The sequence below is a fragment of the Aricia agestis genome, chromosome 11 (assembly GCF_905147365.1).
Source record: "Aricia agestis chromosome 11, ilAriAges1.1, whole genome shotgun sequence".
NCBI lineage: Eukaryota > Metazoa > Arthropoda > Insecta > Lepidoptera > Lycaenidae > Aricia > Aricia agestis.
Genome location: NC_056416.1, coordinates 7,499,122 through 7,521,061, shown reverse-complemented (window position 1 = coordinate 7,521,061; position 21,940 = coordinate 7,499,122). Strand labels below are relative to the sequence as shown.

The 21,940-nt window shown below is 36.9% G+C and overlaps 2 protein-coding genes across 2 annotated transcripts; one reads left to right on the top strand and one right to left on the bottom strand.

Annotated features, from left to right (window-relative positions):
* The first annotated feature begins 6,465 nt into the window (after window positions 1-6,465).
* Window positions 6,466-10,925, top strand: LOC121732031 (allergen Tha p 1-like). The gene is made up of 3 exons (XM_042121776.1): window positions 6,466-6,558; window positions 9,696-9,870; window positions 10,693-10,925. Exons 2-3 carry the CDS (start codon window positions 9,696-9,698, stop codon window positions 10,878-10,880), a joined length of 363 nt encoding a protein of 120 aa, XP_041977710.1. The 5' UTR covers window positions 6,466-6,558; the 3' UTR covers window positions 10,881-10,925.
* Window positions 10,926-16,617: 5,692 nt separating this feature from the next.
* Window positions 16,618-18,464, bottom strand: LOC121731870 (eisosome protein SEG2-like). The gene is made up of 2 exons (XM_042121544.1): window positions 17,985-18,464; window positions 16,618-17,106 (listed from the first exon to the last, which is right to left on the bottom strand). Exons 1-2 carry the CDS (start codon window positions 18,462-18,464, stop codon window positions 16,618-16,620), a joined length of 969 nt encoding a protein of 322 aa, XP_041977478.1.
* Between the last annotated feature and the right edge of the window lie 3,476 nt (window positions 18,465-21,940).

The following is a 21,940-nucleotide window of genomic DNA, read 5'->3' as shown; positions in this document are numbered from 1 at the left end:
TTTTTGTGGACTAATTTGTCTGTGAAATATCTAATTTACGCGGGCGAAGCTGCGCGGAACGTTATATTTTGCGTAGTCACGACATCACGCGTAAACGGCTGGACCCATTTTACTGAAATTTGGTATAAAGATACTTTGAGTCCCTAAAAAGAACATAGAATACATTTTGTCCCGGAAAAATGTACGGTTACTGCACAATATACATTTATGATTTGCGCGTAAACTATTTAATCTATTTTGATGGAATTTGGTATGGAGATACTTTGAAAGGACAAGGAATACTAATTTTGTCCCGGAAAATGGACGGTTCCCTCACAATGAACTTTAAGGGAGATCGCCTAAACCATTCAATCTATTTTGATGAAATTTGGTATGGCAATACTTTCAGTCTCGGGAAATGACAAGGGATACTTTTTATTCCGGAAAATATACAGTTCCCGCACAATAAACTTTTATGATTATGATTCTCGCCTAAACTATTTCATATTTGATGAAATTTGGGAGATTGGAGATACTAATTTGAATCTGGGACGAGGAATGTTTTTTGTCCCGGAAAAATGTGCGGTTCCCACACAATATACTTTTTTGATTTGCGCGTAAACGACTCAATCGATATGTACGGGAACAACTACAAACTAAAGTCTACGCGGACGAAGTCGCGGGCAACAGCTAGTTTGCAATATTTAGGTGATCTTGAGCGGTACTAGGCTGACGTTACATGACAGATCGAAAGGAACCAAATTTAAAACGTTAATAGTATGGGAGTTACGATTCCTTAGTTTTTATTATTCGTAGCCTGTGAGGCATAAATGCGAAAATACTGTCACTCGAAATTATGCTAGTGTTAGGGCCGAAACACATACAACCGAGTTGCAGCGCCGCGCCGCTGAAATCGGCAGTTTGCGTTGCGTAAGGTAAAGTAAAAACAATGATTCCTAGTGTAATAAATATCAATATAATAAATAAAAAATATTGATATTTATTACATTAGCAATCCCAGGAACCAATTGAATCATTGCCAACAAGTGTGATGTCATAACGCTGGAATTTGAGCCGCGTTGAGGCGCCGTGTCGCTAAAATCGGCAGTGGCGCCACTGCCGATTTCAGCGGTGCGATGCCGCAACGCGGTTATGTGTTTCGGCCCTTAGGCTGGCTTCACAGCTATCCGGGACACCCGTACGGGCTGGAATTACGGGCGCCCGGAAAGCTGTGAAGCCAGCCTAAGGCTGCGTTTCTACTGGAGCTGAACTAAGCTGCGTTACGAGGAACGTAAAGAGGAGGTTTTAAGAACCAATAGAAACACTTCATTTGCCTGGCCTCGTTCAACGCAACGATTATATTGGTTTTTGTAAAACACATTCCTCGCAACGCAGCTTAGCTCAGCTTCGGTGGAAATGCAGCCTAACATTGGCATCATTTCGAGTGACACTTGTTTATTACTGTCACATGCAAAATTATATTGACAGTAGATTAAAATGTGTATAACAGGATTAACAGCTAATTTCAAAAGCAGCGTTATTATTTAATGATTGTTCTTAAGTGTGTGATAGAAAGCGTACATCACTTGGAAGTCCACAACTATACAGGCCACCTGCTATACTCTTTTAAATATTTATTATTATTATTTCTGTCACCTAATATGTACGCAGCTTTAGCGTAGATTCACACGGTATAATCCTGCATGTTTTTTGCAGTATAACATTCATACGACGATTGCACTATTTTATTCGTTAAGACGTATACTGCAAAAAAACGTTCAGGAAACGTACAGGATTGTGCCGTGTGAACCTGGCCTTTCACTTCCCGTGCGGATACCACGTAATGGCGGCTCTCGACATAGGCGAACGCGTTGGCCAACGCGTCTGCAGACGCGTTGGCCCAATGTGTAGAACGGGCGTTCGCGCGTTGGCCAACGTCTAAATACCTACGGCCAACGCGCGAACGCCCGTTCTACACATTGGGCCAACGCGTCTGCAGACGCGTTGGCCAACGCGTTCGCCTATGTCGAGAGCCGCCATAAGATGCTTAAAATAATGCTCGTTATTTGTAAACACAACACGATATATTATTATTTCATTTATATTCCGCGTGTGTGTTTATTATACGTCAAAAAAAATATTTATATAATTAATAATTATTTATAGATTAGAATGGCCAATATATTCTATTTGGAAATAAAATAGCGAGCTTGATCAATCTGAATTAGCTCGACTATAAAAAGAAACCAATTATTGAGTAGGGATTAGGGGCCTAATAATTAGGGTCCCGGGCAACTATGTCGAGTCTATTGACATCTTAAATCTGGTCAGTAGTAAAGCCCGTCACAGACTTAGCTATAATATATATTAATATACCGTACTATAATATATATTATAGTAGCTACCAGAAATATATATTATAGCTGAGTGTGCGGTCACACGAAAATTAGTATAGAAAATAATATATAGTAATATGCCTAGCTATAAAATATTAATATATATTATAGCTAAGTCTGTGACGGGCTTAAAGGCGCTTCAGTGCTGCAGTAGAACAAACATACGCAAATATATAACATAATATCCTAAGATCCGACCGTAAAATTCTGCATGAATCGTTTTTTTCGATCAAATATATTTTAAAATAATCTTTAGAACGTATAGAATGGATTAATGTTGGGTTGCCTTGTTAAAAGTAGCCGCAAGTACCTCTAAAACACAAAGCACAAAGATTTTGTTTGAACATTCAGCAATGTTATTTTTTTTATTTCTTTTTGCTTCGGCACTCCTCATGGTTGAAAAAAAAATTTTACACTACTAACAACATCATCTCAGTTACTTTCAAAGGAATTTCAACGAAAAGTTCCTTTATACTTCGCCAAATACGCGCATCCGCTTCCATACAAATTGTATGGAGGCGGATTTTTGCGATGAGCCCCGGCACGCTGAGCCCCGGCACGGCCCGTCTCAGTGTGCTCACTCCTTTAGCACACGTTGTCAAATGTCGAACAAACATTTTTGTTTTCTGTGCAGGTGCTGTCGTCTAGCGTGAATACATTACAGTAACATAGGAAGTATTACTATTGTCCTGAATCTTGATACGTACCAGTAGGTAGTGTGATCCCGAAATACTGGGATCCCGCATGTATTTTGCGGGACTAGTCCCGGTCGAAAAAGCGGGATCTCGAGGGACTGGCGGGATTACAAAAATGCGTCATTCATACGTCCTATAAATTATAATTAACTTTAACCCGTCAATCGTCTATTATATTATTTAAAAAAAATGTCCATGGCGTGATGGATTACAATTAATAATACCTTTTATTTCAATTATCCTTGGTGCGAAAAACAATACAAAGATAGCAAAAAAAGGATATGGGCGTAGAGCCCATAGACGGCCCCAAATTAAATTTAAGAAAAAACCGTCAATCGTAGAAAACCGAGACATAATAGAATTTCTATTGTGTCTCGTTTTTTCACGATCAACGGGTTAAAGTCTGAAGTATTAAAAAACCCTTGTTAAAAAAGTGTCAGACAAAGTTTATCTTATTTGAGTTTCTAAGAATAAAATGGTCATACTCGTATCTATATTTATCAAAAACATCATTGACATCTTTCAATAAAAACTTAGGAACACTTAGGTCTTACATCATAACTGAACAAAAAACGTGCATCACCAATAAGGAAAAATGTTCGCTAATAATTATAAATAATTTATAATGCATCTACTACTATAATAACAATAATATCTTATTTGTTTGTCCGTCAAATGTTTCTATGTGGTTTTATGAAGCTGGTGGTGGTCAGTGGCGGGGCAAAACCTAAATTTGATGTGGGCAAAATATATTTTGCGAGGCCCCCTGATGGATCATGGATGACGGAAGGAGACGGATTTTATTTTATTTATTTAACTCTATATTGTACACAAGAAACACATAAAGAGGTATGTGTAAATGCAATAAAGAATAATATTCATTCGTTCATTCATAGAGATACAATTTACATGGAAAGACGACACAAAGGAACTTCTTATTTCTAAAATAAATCTCTTACAGCCTACAGAGAGATACAATGTAAAAGACAGCAGATAGGACGTGCACAATCAATAGTTATTAGTTATTACTTACTTAACTAATATTTTGTTGAAAGAAAGTTGATACTCAAACTTTTATTTAAGTATAAAAAAATATATTTGAGTATAATTACTCATAAATCTTTGAAAAAAGTCTCCTAAAGGAGTGCGAGGGTCCTTGGACCGCGAGGCCGTGAATTTCATCTCAAATATATTTTTCTGTAATCTTTATCATCGTCACATTATAATCAAAAGGTATTTTTTCAAATTAGTTATCATTTAAACCCATAAAATGTTGTTTAAAAAATGAAAATTAATGGAGGGAAATTCAAACTTAATAAACGCGTCACCATTGGTCGAAACGAAATGTGACGTCAGATGTTACATATCGGCGTCGATATTCATACTGTGGTTATAGTATTTGTAAGGTGATGATTTATAAATCTATATTTATAGTGAATCAATATGAGTACTTATATTAGGTTTTTTAAATGAGTACAATATTAAATTTTATCAAAGCACAATCGGACTATCTACCGAAAATAGATGCAATTTATGATGTTAGAATATTTTGCATCAAATCTTGATTTTACGATTTTATTTAATAATTAGTCTAGCTGACCCGGCAAACGTTGTTTTGCCATATAAATTATTTCTAGTATCAATTTAAAAAGTGGATAAAAACCTATTCTCAGGCCTAACGAATGTAAGTATATAAGTATTAAGTATACAAAATTTCATCAAAATCGATGTAGCCGTTTTGGAGGAGTTCGCGCACAAACAGTGACATGAGAATTTTTGTATATTAGATATTCCAATTAACATGTTACGTTGAGTATCTACGTAAGTAGCTACTTATTTGTTTCAGATCTTCTATTTCAAAATTTACTTTTGACTAAATTGCATAAGGCTGTATATTATAACAGTAACATAAGTATGCTATATACATAATATAGCATAATTACGTTGAAATGATCATCACAATAGTAATAAACATGATATTGGAGATACATTATCGCTCTCCATCATCTTACACCATGGTTCTCGTACATCGTTTGGAATACGAAAAATACTTGGTGTGTTTCTAGTAATGCTTTTGCACTTCAGTATCACACAATACTTGTAAGAAAGTTTTTTAGCCTCTTCCATCTTCTCAATAGCAAATAAACCCAAAAATAAGTACGAAGTAACTGAATCACTATAGGAAACCAACACGGGACATAACATCTGACGTCATCAACATGGCGCGCTAAATGCCGGCATTTGAACGGTACAAATTTAATCAATGTTTTAAATTTGAATTTAAAGAATAATTTGAATATTTTGAAGCCTATTTATGTGTTATTGTCCTATATAAAGGACTAATTAAAGTCATTAAAAATCATGCATATTCCCTATTAGCGAGGACTTAATGCCCAATGGACACTTGCTAATAGCATGAGTGCTAACTGCTACGGTAAGATTTTGCTATGTACCATCATGGGCGCAGCCAGGATTCTATATAGTGGGGGGGGGGGGGGGGGGGGGGCAGTAGAAGAAAATCCTAAACTTCGAATTCGTGATGAATATGAGCGAGCGAACTGGGATTGAATGCCTCCCCTCCCACTCCGCAACTCTCTCCGCTCCACGTTTAGGTGTGAAACTTATGAGCGACCGATCGCTCTTGTAGGGGGGGGGGGGGGCAACTACCATCGAGGAAATTGATTCCTATGCAGTTGACGGACCTACGAGCTACGTGGTCGGCTTACGTCAATTCAGTGTTAGCTGTGATCGGTCTGATGAGTTTGACGTAACGCGACCAAATTACTTAGGTCCACCATCTGCTTAGGAATCAACTTCAGAGAAGTTATTAGTACTTAATATTTTGTATATTATATTTTAATAATAGTACTTACATAATATTAGGAATAGTATTTTTAACTCAATCGCTTATTCTTTTACAATCTTAGAAGTTACTAAGTTACTATCCTCCTTAATAATAAAATATTTATATTTTATATGAGAGTAGGCCACTTAATTTTGTCCGCTGCGCCAGGTGCGTAAAGCTGTAGGGCCTCTAATCTCTATGGATGATGCCGCCCCTTTTTTTTTTAACATGGGGAAATGCTTTAAGCATCCCCGGCAAATTGGGGATATCGGCCGGGGTATATGGCACTCCTGTAGTCTACCCACTAAAACCCCATGGTGCTCCACTCATCGCTTAAGGCGGAGCTGCGGGTACGATAGAACCTACCACAACTCTACCAGAGTAGGCCGTGACGTATAATGACTTTGCTTATAGCTATGCAAATTCAGATTCAACTTTAAATAATCTATTACTAGATATTGTAAGTGATTATTTTTAGTATTGAACACATTATGTTCTATTATTTATCATCCTCAAGTTTTTTGACACTGCATCGCATTATAAATTGCAATATTCGCATATAAATACACGAGCTGCCAAACAGACATCATACAACTATCAGGCGTTCCAAGTTCCTACAGACTTCCAACCGACAACCTCCAAGGTAAATTTATATTATACTTAAATTTATTTAATGTATACTAATAGTTTATAACATATCTACTTAAATATAATTTATTTAGTTAAGAAAAATATTATTTACTTAATATTATAATTTATAAGTGATAGCCAACGACACTTCTTAAATCTTGGGGTGTAGGTAATTACTATGAGTCTTTTTAAGGTTCCGTACCCAAAGGTTAAAAACAGACCCTATTACTGAGACTTCATTGTCTGTCCGTCTGTCCGTCTGTCTGTCCCCAGGCTGTATGTCAAGAACCACAATAGCTAGCCTTCTGAAATTTTCACGGATTATGTATTTGTGTTGCCGCTATAAAAGCAAATACTAAAAATAAAATAAATATTTAAGGGGCAAAAAAGAGGCAAAAAAGATGTTTGTTGTATGGGAGCCCCATACAACAAACATGTTTTTTGCCTCTTTTGCTCGATATCAATAATGGTAAGAGGTAGGTACTTGAAATTTTCACATAATCCTGAATTTTTTGAGTACTTACTTTAATAATAATTATTAATCATAATAAAATTTTAATAAAATGATTATTGAAGGGATACGCCATGCAAAAACACAACTTTAACGTTACGGAACCCTTAATGCGCGAGTCCGACTCGCACTTGGCCGATTTTTATTTCGACAATATTATGGTAGATACCAGACACTCGATTTTCTAGTCCTAAGTCTACCGACCACAATTAGTTCGGTTAATCGAGTTCCTATAGATACCTATTGCACGTAAATAATATTATGTATTCTGTGCTAATACTAATCGTGAACCCCCCTCCCCCTCAATTAGCTAACCTTTTACAATCTTAGAAGTTACAAAGTTACTATCCTCCTTACTAATAAAATATTTATATTTTTTAAGAGAGTAGGCCACTTAATTTTGTCCGCTGCGCCATGTGTGTAAAGCTGTAGGGCCTCTAATCTCTATGGATGATGCCGCCCCTTTTTTTTAACATGGGGAAATGCTTTACGCATCCCAGGCAAATTGGGGATATCGGCCGGGGTATGTGGGGCTCCTGTAGTCTACCCACTAAACCCCATGGTGCTCCACTCATCGCTTAAGGCAGAGTTGCGGGTACGATGGAACCTACTGCAACTCTGCCAGTCAATTAGCTAACCTAACCAAATTCTAATTTTATCTCTTAAATCCTGGACATATAGCTTGTCAAAAATGAGTAGACGCCGAACACAAATTTAAAATTACATGAAATATTCAAAAACTTTATTAAACTAAATAATATAAAATGTAAGTAATTATAATAATATATTACATTTGAAGTGTGCAAACGTTGTCAGGGAAAATGGGAGGAAAAAATCACCATTCGATACTGATCACGATTAGAAATTTTAGTTCAGCGTCTATTATAATTTAGTTAGAGTGGTTTGCACCAGAGGCGTGGTAATAATTAGTAGTTAGGCACAGTAAATTTATGGTCATAGTTATGGTTATTAGTTAAGGCTAGCTTATCTTTAACCTTAACTTTGACCACGGAATTTGTCAGATGTCTGTTGCGTTTATTTTTTTGTTAAAGCTACAGTTACAGTATAAAAAATGAATTATCCGTAAAAATCGACAGGAAAAATCCATAAAAAAGCGGTTATGGTTATTGTTAAATATGGCGTCCTTAAACAAAGATTTGACATTTTGCACTGTTATAGTTATAGTTAAAGTTACAGTTATAGTTAAAGTAAGTTGGTGCAACCCACCCTCAATTGGTTTTAGGTATTCTCGCTCCTGAATACTTCATTAGCTTTAGGGACCGCACTATTTCCTTCGATGAATAGATGTTATTATAGACCATGCTTAAGGCGTATGCCACATCCATAGGGCTCCTGTGTGTGCAAGACAACTCCTGGGTGATGCTGGTTACCAGGTTTGGACGAGTGTAATTAAGTTTAAAGAGGTTTTCACGCTCTATAAACGGGAGTTGGTTAATATCTCCAATGAGGATAACATCGTTGGCGCCTGTTAACTGATTCGCCATGACGATTGAGCCGAAATGGTTCATGAGGGCCTCGTCAACTATCAACCTTTTGTAGGTTTCTTTTGTCCCATTTACCAGCAAAGAGGCCATGGTACGAACTTTATCTTTAACTTTGTTGCCAGTTCGTAGCGATAGCCTTTGCTTTAGATCCTCGGCTGCTTCGATTGTCGTTGTTATTATAACGTCTGTTTCCTCATTGAAGTTATTAATGATCCAAGTTGTCTTCCCACATCCAGGAACCAATCTAAATACCCTGTATCTTGTCCACACACAAGAGGAGAAAGCAGCCCTCACTAATACAGGCTATGGATCGGGAACGGACTCTCGCGTCCTCACAATCCATGAAGCTCAGGGATTAACGAGTCCCTCGGTGATCATCATACAGACCAAGTCCCGAAAGCTGGCAATCCATGACAGCGTTCCTCATGCAGTTGTAGCCATATCCCGGCACACTAACACCTGTGTCTATTACACTGACACTGATGGAGACGCTGTGGCAAGCTTCATAAAAAGAGCCACGGAGGTGTCAACCGAACACATAAGAGATTATAATATAAAAATGGCTATAAAAGACAGGAACGATAAAGTCCTAAGCCACATGGCGGGTAGATTCGACACAGAACGATGTCTTTTTAACAACCTAGAAACTCCACCCAGCTTGAGTGACCCCTCTCCACCAAGCCAATGTCACAACATCTAAAGGCAAAGGGTGGAGCAGCATAAAATCTAAGGAAATCGGAAAATGTCGGATCTACTGGCCGCCACACCGACTGGGACCTCACCGTTCAAAACATTAATATTATTATTATGCAATTTATAAAACAATAAATGTATATATTTATTTATTATATGTATAACATATTATACTCTATTCTATTAAATATACATATACACATATATATAAAAAAAAAAAAAAAAAAAAAAAAAAAAAAAAAAAAAAAAAAAAGTGTCCATGGCGTGATGGACCACAATTAATTAAAATTCATAATATTATTTCAATTATCCTTGGTGCGAAAAATCTAAATAATAAAATAACAAAAAAAGGATATGGACGAACAGTCTATAGACGGCCCCAATTTTATAAAAAAAAAAAAAAAAAAAAAAAAAAAAAACCCACCCTCAATAATTTTCCAGATGAAATTCCTGATCGCGTGCGCTCTAGTGCTGACGGTGGTCGCCGCTGAAGACGTCCTGGTGACTAAGGACGACAATTTCGACTTCACCAAGGTCAGCCACGACGAGCTCACCGCTGTCGCCATGTGCTTCATGAACCAGGGACCCTGCAATGACCTGATGCTGAGCTACAAGCGTGAGTATATCTCCGGGTATGGCAAAGCAAAAGGGAGAGTGATTTAGGAGTGATGATGATGATGTTTAGAAGGAGGCGTGTAACCAATTTCCTTGTCGCCTCATCCTTGGGCGCCTTAAAGGAATATCTTCGGACCGAGCGAGATCACAATAATTCATCTGCTCGGTCAGTTGCATTGATCTCAGAAACTCTGATAGTGCGATCAGGACTGTGCGCTGTATAGTCTGCTACTATATGGCCCATAAGTCGTAACAAAATATAGGGCTTGTCTAACTTAACCCATCAATCCCCAAGCCGCAGCCGGCTGCCGCATAACAATTGAAAATCTATTGTGTCTGCGATACCCACGATAGAGGTGCTACAATGACTCGCCCCTCCCTCGTATCCACAGTACAAATTTTTTCATTTATATCAACTAGTGGGGTGGGGCGCGTCATTTCAAATTAGACTGAAGCTCTAGCAGACACTACAGCGCACAGCCCATAACTTGTGGACTATGGTTAAGATGTTCATCTGTTCCCTCATAATTTCTTAACTAGTTATCATAATAAGACAGAAATAAAGTGTCGTCGGAAGCCTCTTGATAGTCCGTTTATAAGTAATACTGCGCCCTCTAAGGAACATACTTAAAGTAAAAAAATCTTAAGGTGTCGTGTTGGGTATCAAAATATGAAATAGCTTGAAATTGTCTATTTGTAAAGAGCTATCATACAGCACACTGACAGACAGATAGTCAAACACACATTCCTATTTTTACAATATTATAGGATGGATAGCATAGATATGGGTAATTGTTACTTTGATGTTTGATTTATATTTCAGAACACTACCCTGGTGCAATAATCGACGCCTGCAAGCGCTGCAACGACACACAGAAGAAACTCTCCAAGGTCTACTTCGGCCGTCTCCAGAAAGAGCTTCCCGACGTCTACCATCAACTCAGGAAACACATGGACCCCGAGAACAAGTACTTCAGCAAGTTCTTGGTCGCCATCGACCTTTCGGAATAAAAAAAAACAATTAAAAAATCGGAATGAAATTTCAAAAATGTTCTAACGGCCATACATTTGAATAGTTGTAAGCAGGTACCTGTAATAAATCATAACATAATTAAGTTTTTATTTTATTTTAATTATTTACCACCCTAGACTAGGGGTTCCCAAACTGTGCGCCGCGGTGCCCCGGTGCGCCGTGGAAAGGCAAGAGGGACGCCGTGAGCCGATCCTCCATCATTATCCGAAACCACAAATAAAATTTTAGTACCTGCTTAACGTAACTATAATCATTTAAGGTGTTTATGTATATGAGTACTTTAAGAAGTTAAATAGTCTATTCTACCTACACCTCTTTATACCTTGTGATCAATTTATATTTTTGTTTAGAACTTTAGAAAAACCTGTGATTTTCAATCACCGTATAAAGATACTGTGCTTGTATGTTCCACGGGTCTTGTTTTGCAATAGGGAACATGCAAATTATTTATGAAAATTTTGCTATTAAAACGTTAAAAAATATAAAAGAAGGGGCACTGCAAGGTTAATATTAGGTTGGGGTAAAGTTTCTTCGCGTTTTATATAAAAATTCAAAAGTTTTTTTATAAACTTTATTTACAATTAACTAAAGTATATAGGTGCTATTTTGTTCGATAACTTTTTGCCATCTTGTTGGTAGGGACATGATCCCATTGCTATAAAAATTTTGGGGCTTCTGATGAAAACTTGTGATGTCAACCTGACACTGCCTAATGAATTCTGCAGCGACCGAAATAGGTGCAAAACTGAAGGTGCAAGGTCAGGACTATACGGCGGATGCATTAACACCTCCCAGCCAAAGTCCCGTAATTTTTGCTGCTCCACTTTTTAAAAAATGGCATCAGTTCTGTCCGTAACAGGGCGACCAGAGCAACGTGCATCTTTGATATCAAAATTTCCGGATTGAAAACGCTTAAACCGCGCAGTAGTGGATATATGTACGTTCTGGCTCACATACCGACTATTGTAAGAAGATCTCTCTGTTGTGTGTATATGTAATGTGAGTGGTGTTTCATGTTATGTTGGTGGTAGTATAAAATGGGTAGATTTTTAATGATCACTATCACCCCTGACCAGGTGTATGTGTGTTTTGTGTACTGCGGCGGGGCGGTGCTGCGGCGGTGGTCGGTGCAGCGGCGAGGGGCTGTGGTGTTGGTGCTGCGACCTCATGAGCGCTGTGTTGGTGGTTGGTTGTGTGGTAAGGAGGTGTCACGAGGGTGTTGCGTGATGAATAATTCAAGAAAACATCTTGAATTATTTTAATTAGGCAACCGGAGACTGCTTGTGAGGTATTGGACGGCGGCGGCGGGGGGAGGGGGGCGGCGGCGGCGGGGGGAGGGGGCTACGTCAGCGGGGCTCGGTGTGTTCTCGAATTATGTTAATTAGACAACCGGAGACTGGTTGTGTGTGTGTGACCTTGTGAGGTACGGTATTTTTTATTAATGTAGTTTAATGTTTTCTATGACGTATCATAATTAGTTCGCGCTAGCAGTGTAACATTTTATAGTGGTTTTTCTTATCTGGTATGATAAGGTATGACGTGTGTGCTATTAATAGAGTTTTATAATATTATTGTTGCAAGAAAAAAATGTACTCTATTAATAAAACATAATTGTAATACGTATATTATGCTTTCAAGAATTATTGTGTACTAGCTGTTGCCCGCGACTTCGTCCGCGTGGACTTCAGTTTATAGCGCGCGATGTCAACGAAATTGGTGTCAAAAGCTTATAAATAAAAAACCCTGGTACCCCTTAAATCAATACAGCTGTGCAGTGTGCACACAATAAGTACTTCATTTTTTTATATTAAACTTTATATTTTATGCCAAATTTTAAAGCTTATTTAGCCTCCCAATTACACAACTTTACCCATAAACTATTTATCATTGATAGGTTTAGCCCCAATTTCACCAACGTCTGTTAGTGTTAACAGCTTGTTAAATTGTCCTGTCTTCTCTTTCATTCATATGAAAAACGAAACAGCTAACGTGATACTAATTCGAGCATTAACTTTAACAGTCGTTGGTGAAATTTGGTCTTAAGGTTACGTCACTACCTGCACAGATAAAGTACTGAGTTATTTAATACCGTAGAATAGATATAACAATCGAAAAAAATCGAGACTTAAATGTAAGATGATACCACCTCTTATAGAAAGACTTTTGAGCAAGCGTCAGCGCGATGTAGAAGACGCACGGTGCCATCTATTATGAATTTTTTGAATAAATTTACGACCCTTACAAACCTTTTTTCCAGTAAAAAAGTAGCCTATGTCCTTTCTCAGGCTTTAGACTATCTGTATACAAAATTTCATTACAATCGGTTCGGTAGTTTTGGCGTTTGGCGTGAAAGCGAGACTGACAGACAGACAGACAGACAGAGATACTTTCGCATTTATAATATTAGTACCTATAGATTATACGTGGGAGAGCCATGCTTCGGCACGAATGGGCCGGCTCGACCGGATAAATACCACGTTCTCACAGAAAACCGGCGTGAAACAGCGCTTGCGCTGTGTTTCGCCGAGTGAGTGAGTTTACCGGAGGCCCAATCCCCTAACCTATTCCCTTTCCTACCCTCCCCTATTCCCTTCCCTTCCCTACCCTCCCCTATTACCCTATTCCCTCTTAAAAGGCCGGCAACGCACATGCAGCTCTTCTGATGCTACGAGTGTCCATGGGCGACGGAAGTTGCTTTCCATCAGGTGACCCGTTTGCTCGTTTGCCCCCTTATTTCATATTAAAAAGAAAGAATGTGCACACTGCACAGCTGTTTTTGGGTATTTTGATTAATTAAGGGCCGCGCTACACCGGAATGACAGCGGCGAGGCGAGCACTTTCAGCGCTGCCATTCCGGTGTAGCGCGGCCTTAAGAGGGGTACCACTTACCAGGGTTTTAAAAAGTTTTTAAATTTGACACAAATTTTGTTGACACTGCGCGCTATAAACTAAAGTGCACGTGGACGAAGTCGCGGGCAACAGCTAGTTATGAATAAAAACAATAATATATAAGTATGATTAGTTCTGTTACAATAATGAAGTAAAAAATAAAACGCCATCTGTTTTCATATATTAGAATTAAAATGTTGATTGCATTGATATATTTTCTGGATGGAATATAGGCCAACATGGTACACTCGAACTCCTTAGAAATGCAGTAGGAGTTCTATAAGATTGATTATTATTATACCAAGTGATAATATTATTAAACATAATATTCTAACGTATTAAAAACTATAAACAAAAACATAATAACTAATAAGTATGATTAGTTCTATGTTACAATGAAGTAAAAAATAAAACGCCATCTGTTGAATCATATTAGAACTAAAATATTCATTGCATCGATATATTTCTGGATTTTTTATAATATTATACATAAAATATATTTAAGATTTTTGAAATATTATTTTAATACACATCTAAGACCCAGGGACATTGAAAACTTTTTGTTCCGCCTGCGGGACTCGAACCCAGGACCCCCGGGATGAGCGCTGGCCACGCGCAATGCGAATTAATTTTCATCGATATTTTCATGGAAATAAGATATTTTCCCACATCAAAATGTAGCCTATGTCCTTTCTCGGACTCTAGAATAACTGTGTACAAAATTTCATTGCAATCGGTTCAGTAGTTTTGGCGTGAAAGCGAGACAGACAGACAGACAGACAGAGATACTTTCACATTTATAATATTAGTATAGATAGATTGAAAGTAGGTTAAAATTGGGGGTGGGCAACTTTAATAAAATGTACTTATTATTAGGATTCAGAAAAAAATTGTACTCTATTAATAAAACATAATAATTGTAATACTTATATTATGCTTTCAAGAATTATTGTGTATTGAAAGTAGGTTAAAATTGGGGATGGGTAACTTTAATAAAATGTACTAGGATAAAGATTATTGTAATTGTTGTAAAAAAAGAAAATAATAAAAAAAATGTGTAAGCATTGAAAAAAATGATTATTATGTCCTTTTTGTTTTTAATAATTGTATATTGAAAATGATTATTATAATATTGTGTGGGATAGGTTAATGTAGTACGTGTGCTTTTAAAAATATAAAATAATAAAACATTATTAATTTATTTTGTTTTCTTTATTGATCCAACTAGTTGTATTCAAACCGAACCATTTCACGAGTACTTTATCACCTTTTTTCTTCAACACTTTCTCCACTAGATAGACATCGGGATATTTAACTTTTTGTAGTTCTTTTTCATAGAATGAACCCAGTATAGGTTGCTTTTGGTCATCTTGCAACTGATAGGTAACTGGGTTGGTGTTATTCACTTTCACAATTTGAAATATTTCCGAACTCCAATTGCCAGTGTATCCTTTGGAAAAACACGATTTATATTTACTAATTCTTACATAATCGTGACATTTAAATTTAGCTTTACCACGAACCTTGATAAAATTGTAAACATTAGATAATAAGGCATTGGCATTAGTATGATTCACATTCACTGGGGCAAGCCCGATTGTGCGATGTATTTTGTTGTTATATTTTTTCCCGACATCGTATAGTACATGATCAATCCATGTGTAAGAACCATTAAAAGTAAATTGTTGCCAAATCCAATTCTTAATAGTTCTAATAAATCTCTCCACAATAGACGCTTTCATAGGGCTGTATGTAGAGTAGTGATGTATTACCAAACTTTCCCAATAACGCTTGAAATTTCCCATTGAAAAACTCACGTCCATCGTCTGATTGAATATTTTTCGGTTTTCTATTGAGATTGTTGTTGAGTAGAGCTTGCATGGCTCGTGTTACATCCTCAGCCGATTTACTTTTCACCGGTTGAGCCCACGCGTATTTGGAAAAGGTACCAATACACGCTAAGATGTACTTAAAACCCTTGTTATATTTTGAATACTTTTGCATATCTATCAAATCAATCTGCCAGCATAGCTAGCACGGGGTTTCCCAGTCGATTCTTCGGAAGAAAGTAATGGCAGTTTCTTTCCCATGTCTACATATCTTTTTCCCGAGCATGGCACCACCCATCGACTTGAGTTTCAGTGGACAAAGACAAGAAACTCATTCCATAGCAACCATTATAGCAACGGCAATTATTTTTTTTACATTTAGTTTCTTGGTTCTTTTTTTTTTATTATGGCACCTCGGCTATAAAACCATGGCCAGTGTCGAATAAATGGCGGCAAATTCAAAAAATCGACGTGTAGCAACCTTGTCTATAGCCGGAATTATAGTTTTGATCTACGAAATACGAATAATAAAAACTAAGGAACTTTATTATTCGTAGTTTGTAGATCAAAACTATAATTCCGGCTATAGACAGGGTTGCTATACATCAATTTTTTTAATTTGCCGCCATTTACTCGACACTGGCTATGGTTTTATAGCCAAGTGCCATAATAAAAATAAAAACAGAATCAAGAAACTAAATGTCAAAAGCGGATCGTCATGCTTGACTTATAGATTTTCAAAAGCGAAAGATATCGAGATACGAAAGAAACTTTTACTCCAATGTTTTTCCGGTAAAACTGTCAAAATTTAGTTTCTTTCGTTTGTCTACGTGCTTATGCTAACTATGCTGGTGTCATCGAGACCTTTTTGTACGAATCGTCTCCTTGGAAACTTTTTGTTAGCATTCTTATGAATTTCCTTAACGACCTGCCATTTTAAACTCATAATATTTTTATTGTACTACTTTATAACTAGGTTTTAGAGTGTCGTCGTCGGTTAATTGGTTAAATTATGTGATGGATCTTCAGGTTTGGAGACGTCTTTCTTCTTGGGATTTTGAGCTGTTTGAGATTTAGAATTGACTTCCTTAGAGGTCTTGAAGTTTTTACGTGAGGACAACGATGACGACGATGACGACGACGACGATGACGAGGACGCTGATAATGATGATTCTTGAGGATTATTAGATGTCTTTTTGGGATTTTTATTTATTTGAGGTTTAGAATTCACTTCCGGGGGGGTTTTTAAATTTTTTGATAATTCTTCAGGATTATTAGAGGTCTTTTTGGGATTTTTATTTATTTGAGGTTTAGAATTCACTTCCGGTGGGGTTTTTAAATTTTTTGATAATTCTTCAGGATTATTAGAGGTCTTTTTGGGATTTTTATTCATTTGAGGTTTAGAATTCACTTCCGGTGGGGTTTTTAAATTTTTTCGTAATATTTCTTGAAAATGGTTGTTGACCTTCGCTGTGATGTCCTCACACTGTTGATTGAGTTTTTTAATTTTAGACAAACAAAAGACTGTCGCCTCATCCAATTGAGCTTTTATAATCACATCGTTTTTTTGTATACCTTTACTAACATTTCTTAAGAGTCGTTTTTTAAAGTCCACTTGTCTACTATCGAAACGTAAAGTTTTTATTGATCTCTGACTCAACTTGGTATGTAAATGACGTCCAAACTTATTGATAGACATAATTATAATAAAGATGTAATTAATTTTTTTTTATATACACTCAATGGGGAGTATAATTATTAACAACTAGAGGGTTGGTTATTGGTGGGGTGGTTCTATTATATTGGCCTCCACTAGTTCTTCAATTATTGCAATAATCTCATTACCATGAATGGTGTTTCCGGCGTTTTGGGAAGCTATGAGTAAACGTAATCGATCCACAAGTTCATTGGGATCGTCCCAATATTTGAAGTCTGTATTAGGATAGTACTTTTTAAGTGAGAGGTCTGTAATTGATGGTGGTGGTAATGAGGATAATGATGACGAGTTCACTAAGCATCCTCGTCCAATGGGTGCGGACGAGGAGAGGCTTTTTATATATTTAGTATATTTGAAACTCTTATCGCCCTGTATCTGACCATATTTCGAGAAATTACGTCGGTGTGCGTTTGTCATTGTAATTATTTTATAGTAGTTGCGACTATCCTCGGCTTCAATGAGATGGGTGTTGGGTTCTTTCTTGAACAAGAGCTCCATCAACCCCGGTGTATATTGAAATTTTTCGTTTTGTACAGTGAAATGCTCTTTACCCAATTTGAGAAAACTATCACCCACGCGATATCCTTCGGGAGTAAAGTAAACACCAAACGGTACTTTTTTATCTTATTGATAACATTGTTATCTACATAGGTTTTTGCTAAGCGGTGGATGTCTTCTTCTTCTTCTTCTTCTTCTTCATATTTAGATAATTCTTTTGAATCATCCTCAATATTTTTAAGCTTTATCAAACTATCAGCATCTTCAAAATCATCAGTATCATCACTAGCCTCACCATCATCATCATCATCATCCGTGAATTGCTTACTAGTGGATAAATTCACATCATCCTGCACGTCCTGTTGCTGTGTCTTAACTGATTTTCTCTTACTTTTGTTTTCTTTACGGTTGTTGGTGGTGTTATTTATTTGAATTTCATTGAGAAGAGTGTTCAAGGGTTGTGTGATTGGTTGAAATGTTTCTTGCAGGCTCGATGTGAGCTCAGCTCTGCTCTCATTTAATGACTTGATTTTCTTTTTTACCGATTTAACCAAATCAACTAGTTTTCTTTTGAGCTGCTTATCACCAAAGATTTGTGGTGGTTGTGATGACGATGTGATGGTGTCCATTGCGGAATGTAAATGGTTTCATTATGACAAGTGCTTATATTATTATCTGTAATATCGTGAGTATTCTACAGAGTAATATAATCATCAAAACCTCTTCGATATCGACCCTTATTCATCTCATCATCTTTACTAATCACTATAAACCCATATTTATCACTCCAGCATACTTTACACATTTGTAAAAACACATCCCACGACATATCGGTATTGATGTGATCATCGTAAGCATGACGTAGATTCATTTCATCCTGTTTAAAAAGTATAATAAAATTAGCATTATCCCTCACCAGCTGTTTGGGTATTTTGCTGTATGTTTGACACAGATAAAAACAATCAATTCCCTTATGTCTCCCCATAGAGAAATGTAAGCGTATTGGTTCTTGATTTTCCATCGACACATCGTCGAACACTATAACACTATTAAACTCTATCTCTTCCGGTGAGGACACTTCACTCTTATCCGAGGACATTTAGAAATTAACTTCAGGTACATGGTTGAGTACTTGCTTTAAAAATTGATATTTCGGTTGATTGAGTGATTTTGAATACAAGTAGATATTTTCAAATATTAGGCCTTTAGGCTCAAGCAATAAGGTTAATAATAGGTTAGTTTTACCACATCCAGACGGACCACACACCAAACAACGTATACTGTTGGGTAACAGCTCACTATGTCTATATTTTCTACAATAATTATCAATATCGTTTTCCGATTTTATATCCCAACCTTTCACTGATAAGTGGGACGACTGCTTCTTGAATTTCATTCTGTTGAGAGTGTACATGTTGGGGGTTAGAGACACAACCTTAATAATAACAACAGTAGTAATAATAATACTTATATTTACTAACAATCACAATGATTAAACATAATAAAAATAAATACCACACTAATAACAACAACATCAGCAGCTATTATAAAGTACCTAATATGAAAGCAGTGGGATGTGGTTTAATGAACACACTCATCAATAACTTACCGTTCGAGTTGCACGTGCCTGGCTACAATTATTACAATGCTCGTCTCTACCTCAACTCTCAATACTATCCATACGAGTCGTTTGCTAATGACTTTGAAAAGGGTGTCTACTCCCTGTTGTATGAAGCGTTTTGTAACTTTAAAAGGCAATACTATGGTTTGAAAAACGCTAATGTTCAACTGAACCCAGCTCATTTTAAGACAAAAGCACCTCTTGTTGTAATCGACTGTTCCCGACAAATGGACACCATTCGATCGGGCGTGGGGGGGTGGTATAGACATAAAATTGGAAACGGAATTCAAGAAAGCCATCCCCAGTGACACTACCGCCTACTGCCTCATTATCAATGATTCCCTCTTTGAATACACCATTTTAACCAAATCAGTTCGAAAAATATCCAGTTAAAACAGGTTGTAACTGGTTCAAAAGCTGCTGTTCTGTTTGAAGCCCATGCTGTTCTGTTTATATTATCAGCTGTTCTGTTTATATTATTAGCTGTTCTGTTCAAGCGACTCAGTTCGATATAGGCTGTTGTGTTGTTAAGATGTGTCATTTACTCCCCCAACACTATATCTACCCACCCTCATATTCACCTTCGATTCCACCTTTCACTTTTGAACTTTGTAAAAACGTATATGATAGACATAAAATTGGAAATGGAATTCAAGAAAGCCATCCCCAGTGACACTACCGCCTACTGCCTCATTATCAATGATTCCCTCTTTGAATACACCATTTTAACCAAATCAGTTCGAAAAATATCCAGTTAAAACAGGTTGTAACTGGTTCAACAGCTGCCGTTCTGTTTGAAGCCCATGCTGTTCTGTTTATATTATCAGCTGTTCTGTTTATATTATTAGCTGTTCTGTTCAAGCGACTCAGTTCGATATAGGCTGTTGTGTTGTTAAGATGTATCATTTACTCCCCCAAAACTATATCTACCCACCATCATATTCACATTCGATCCCACCTTTCACTTTTGAACTTTGTAAAAACGTATATGATCTTAATTCAAAAACGATACCTCACATATCAACGTATTTAGTGGTATCGAATCGAATAAGAATCGAAAGGGTTTGGAGGAGGTGATTAACATTGGTAGTCGATTGTTGCTAACCAGAGAAGAATGGAGTGCAATTTTCGTGGACAATGCAAACCGAATCTCGGATTTCTTCAACACTGGCACAGCTACTGCAGCAGCTACTCTCCACACTGAAAATAATATTAATTCAACACAACAAAATCAGGAGTGCACTGTGAGATTTGTAAATGTGTCCGATCGTGGTGAGGGATTACAGAATTTCATATTTGTGTCGTGTGGTGGCGGCATCCAATCAATGAGTATCAGTAATGATGAATGGTGGCACCTACAACACATCCTAAACTGTCTCGACACTCGTCTACATTTTTTACATCGCATCAAACTCCACTATGAGAACAGAATGAACTTTTTCAAGAAGAAATTCAAGTTGAGCGGAGTTAAAACACTACACGAAGCGTCAAATATAATGGAAAGTGCTTACGATCGAACCTCCATTGTGGATCATGAAATCAGGTGTTACGCTACAGAGTACTTATTTTTCTCATGTTTAATATAATATAATTATACAATATTATAATATACAACGACATTAAAAGTTTTCCTGTTTGAATTAGTTTTTTATTACCCTTTAACATTTAAAAGGTTACCGCTATGATAAGATAAGTTCACCACACTCGTAACCAATAAATTAGACGTCACGACCATTAAATTAGTCATTTTATATGTATATAAACTAGCTATGAAGAGTAAAATAAATTAGTTACTATTTACATACAAATTTGACACCTCTGATTTTCCCCAAAACAATGTATACAATCTACCTTTACTCAACAAAAAAGTTATCGGTCTAATGAAAGACGAGAGTAATGGTTGCATCATCAGAGAGTTTATTGGACTACGCTCCAAAATGTATAGCTATATCCTAGATAATGATAAAGTTGTAAAAAAAAATAAAGGCACCTCCGCTGCCATTGTGAGAAACCTACACTTTAAGAACTATTATAAGGCCCTTAATCGTAGCTATGAAAAATATGATGATATGCGTACATTTTGTGGTGATAAACATAATGTTTACACACAAATCAAAAGAAAAAAAGTTTTATGTGGTAAAGATGATAAAAGATACATCTGTCCAAACGATGGTGTTAGCACTTTAGCTTGGGGGCATTATAAAATAAAATAAAAAAACATTATTTTCACACAACAGTGGCACACACGTCATACCTTATCATACCAGATAAGAAAAACCACTATAAAATGTTACACTGCTAGCGCGAACTAATTATGATACGTCATAGAAAACATTAAACTACATTAATAAAAAATACCGTACCTCACAAGGTCACACACACACAACCAGTCTCCGGTTGTCTAATTAACATAATTCGAGAACACACCGAGCCCCGCTGACGTAGCCCCCTCCCCCCGCCGCCGCCGCCCCCCTCCCCCCGCCG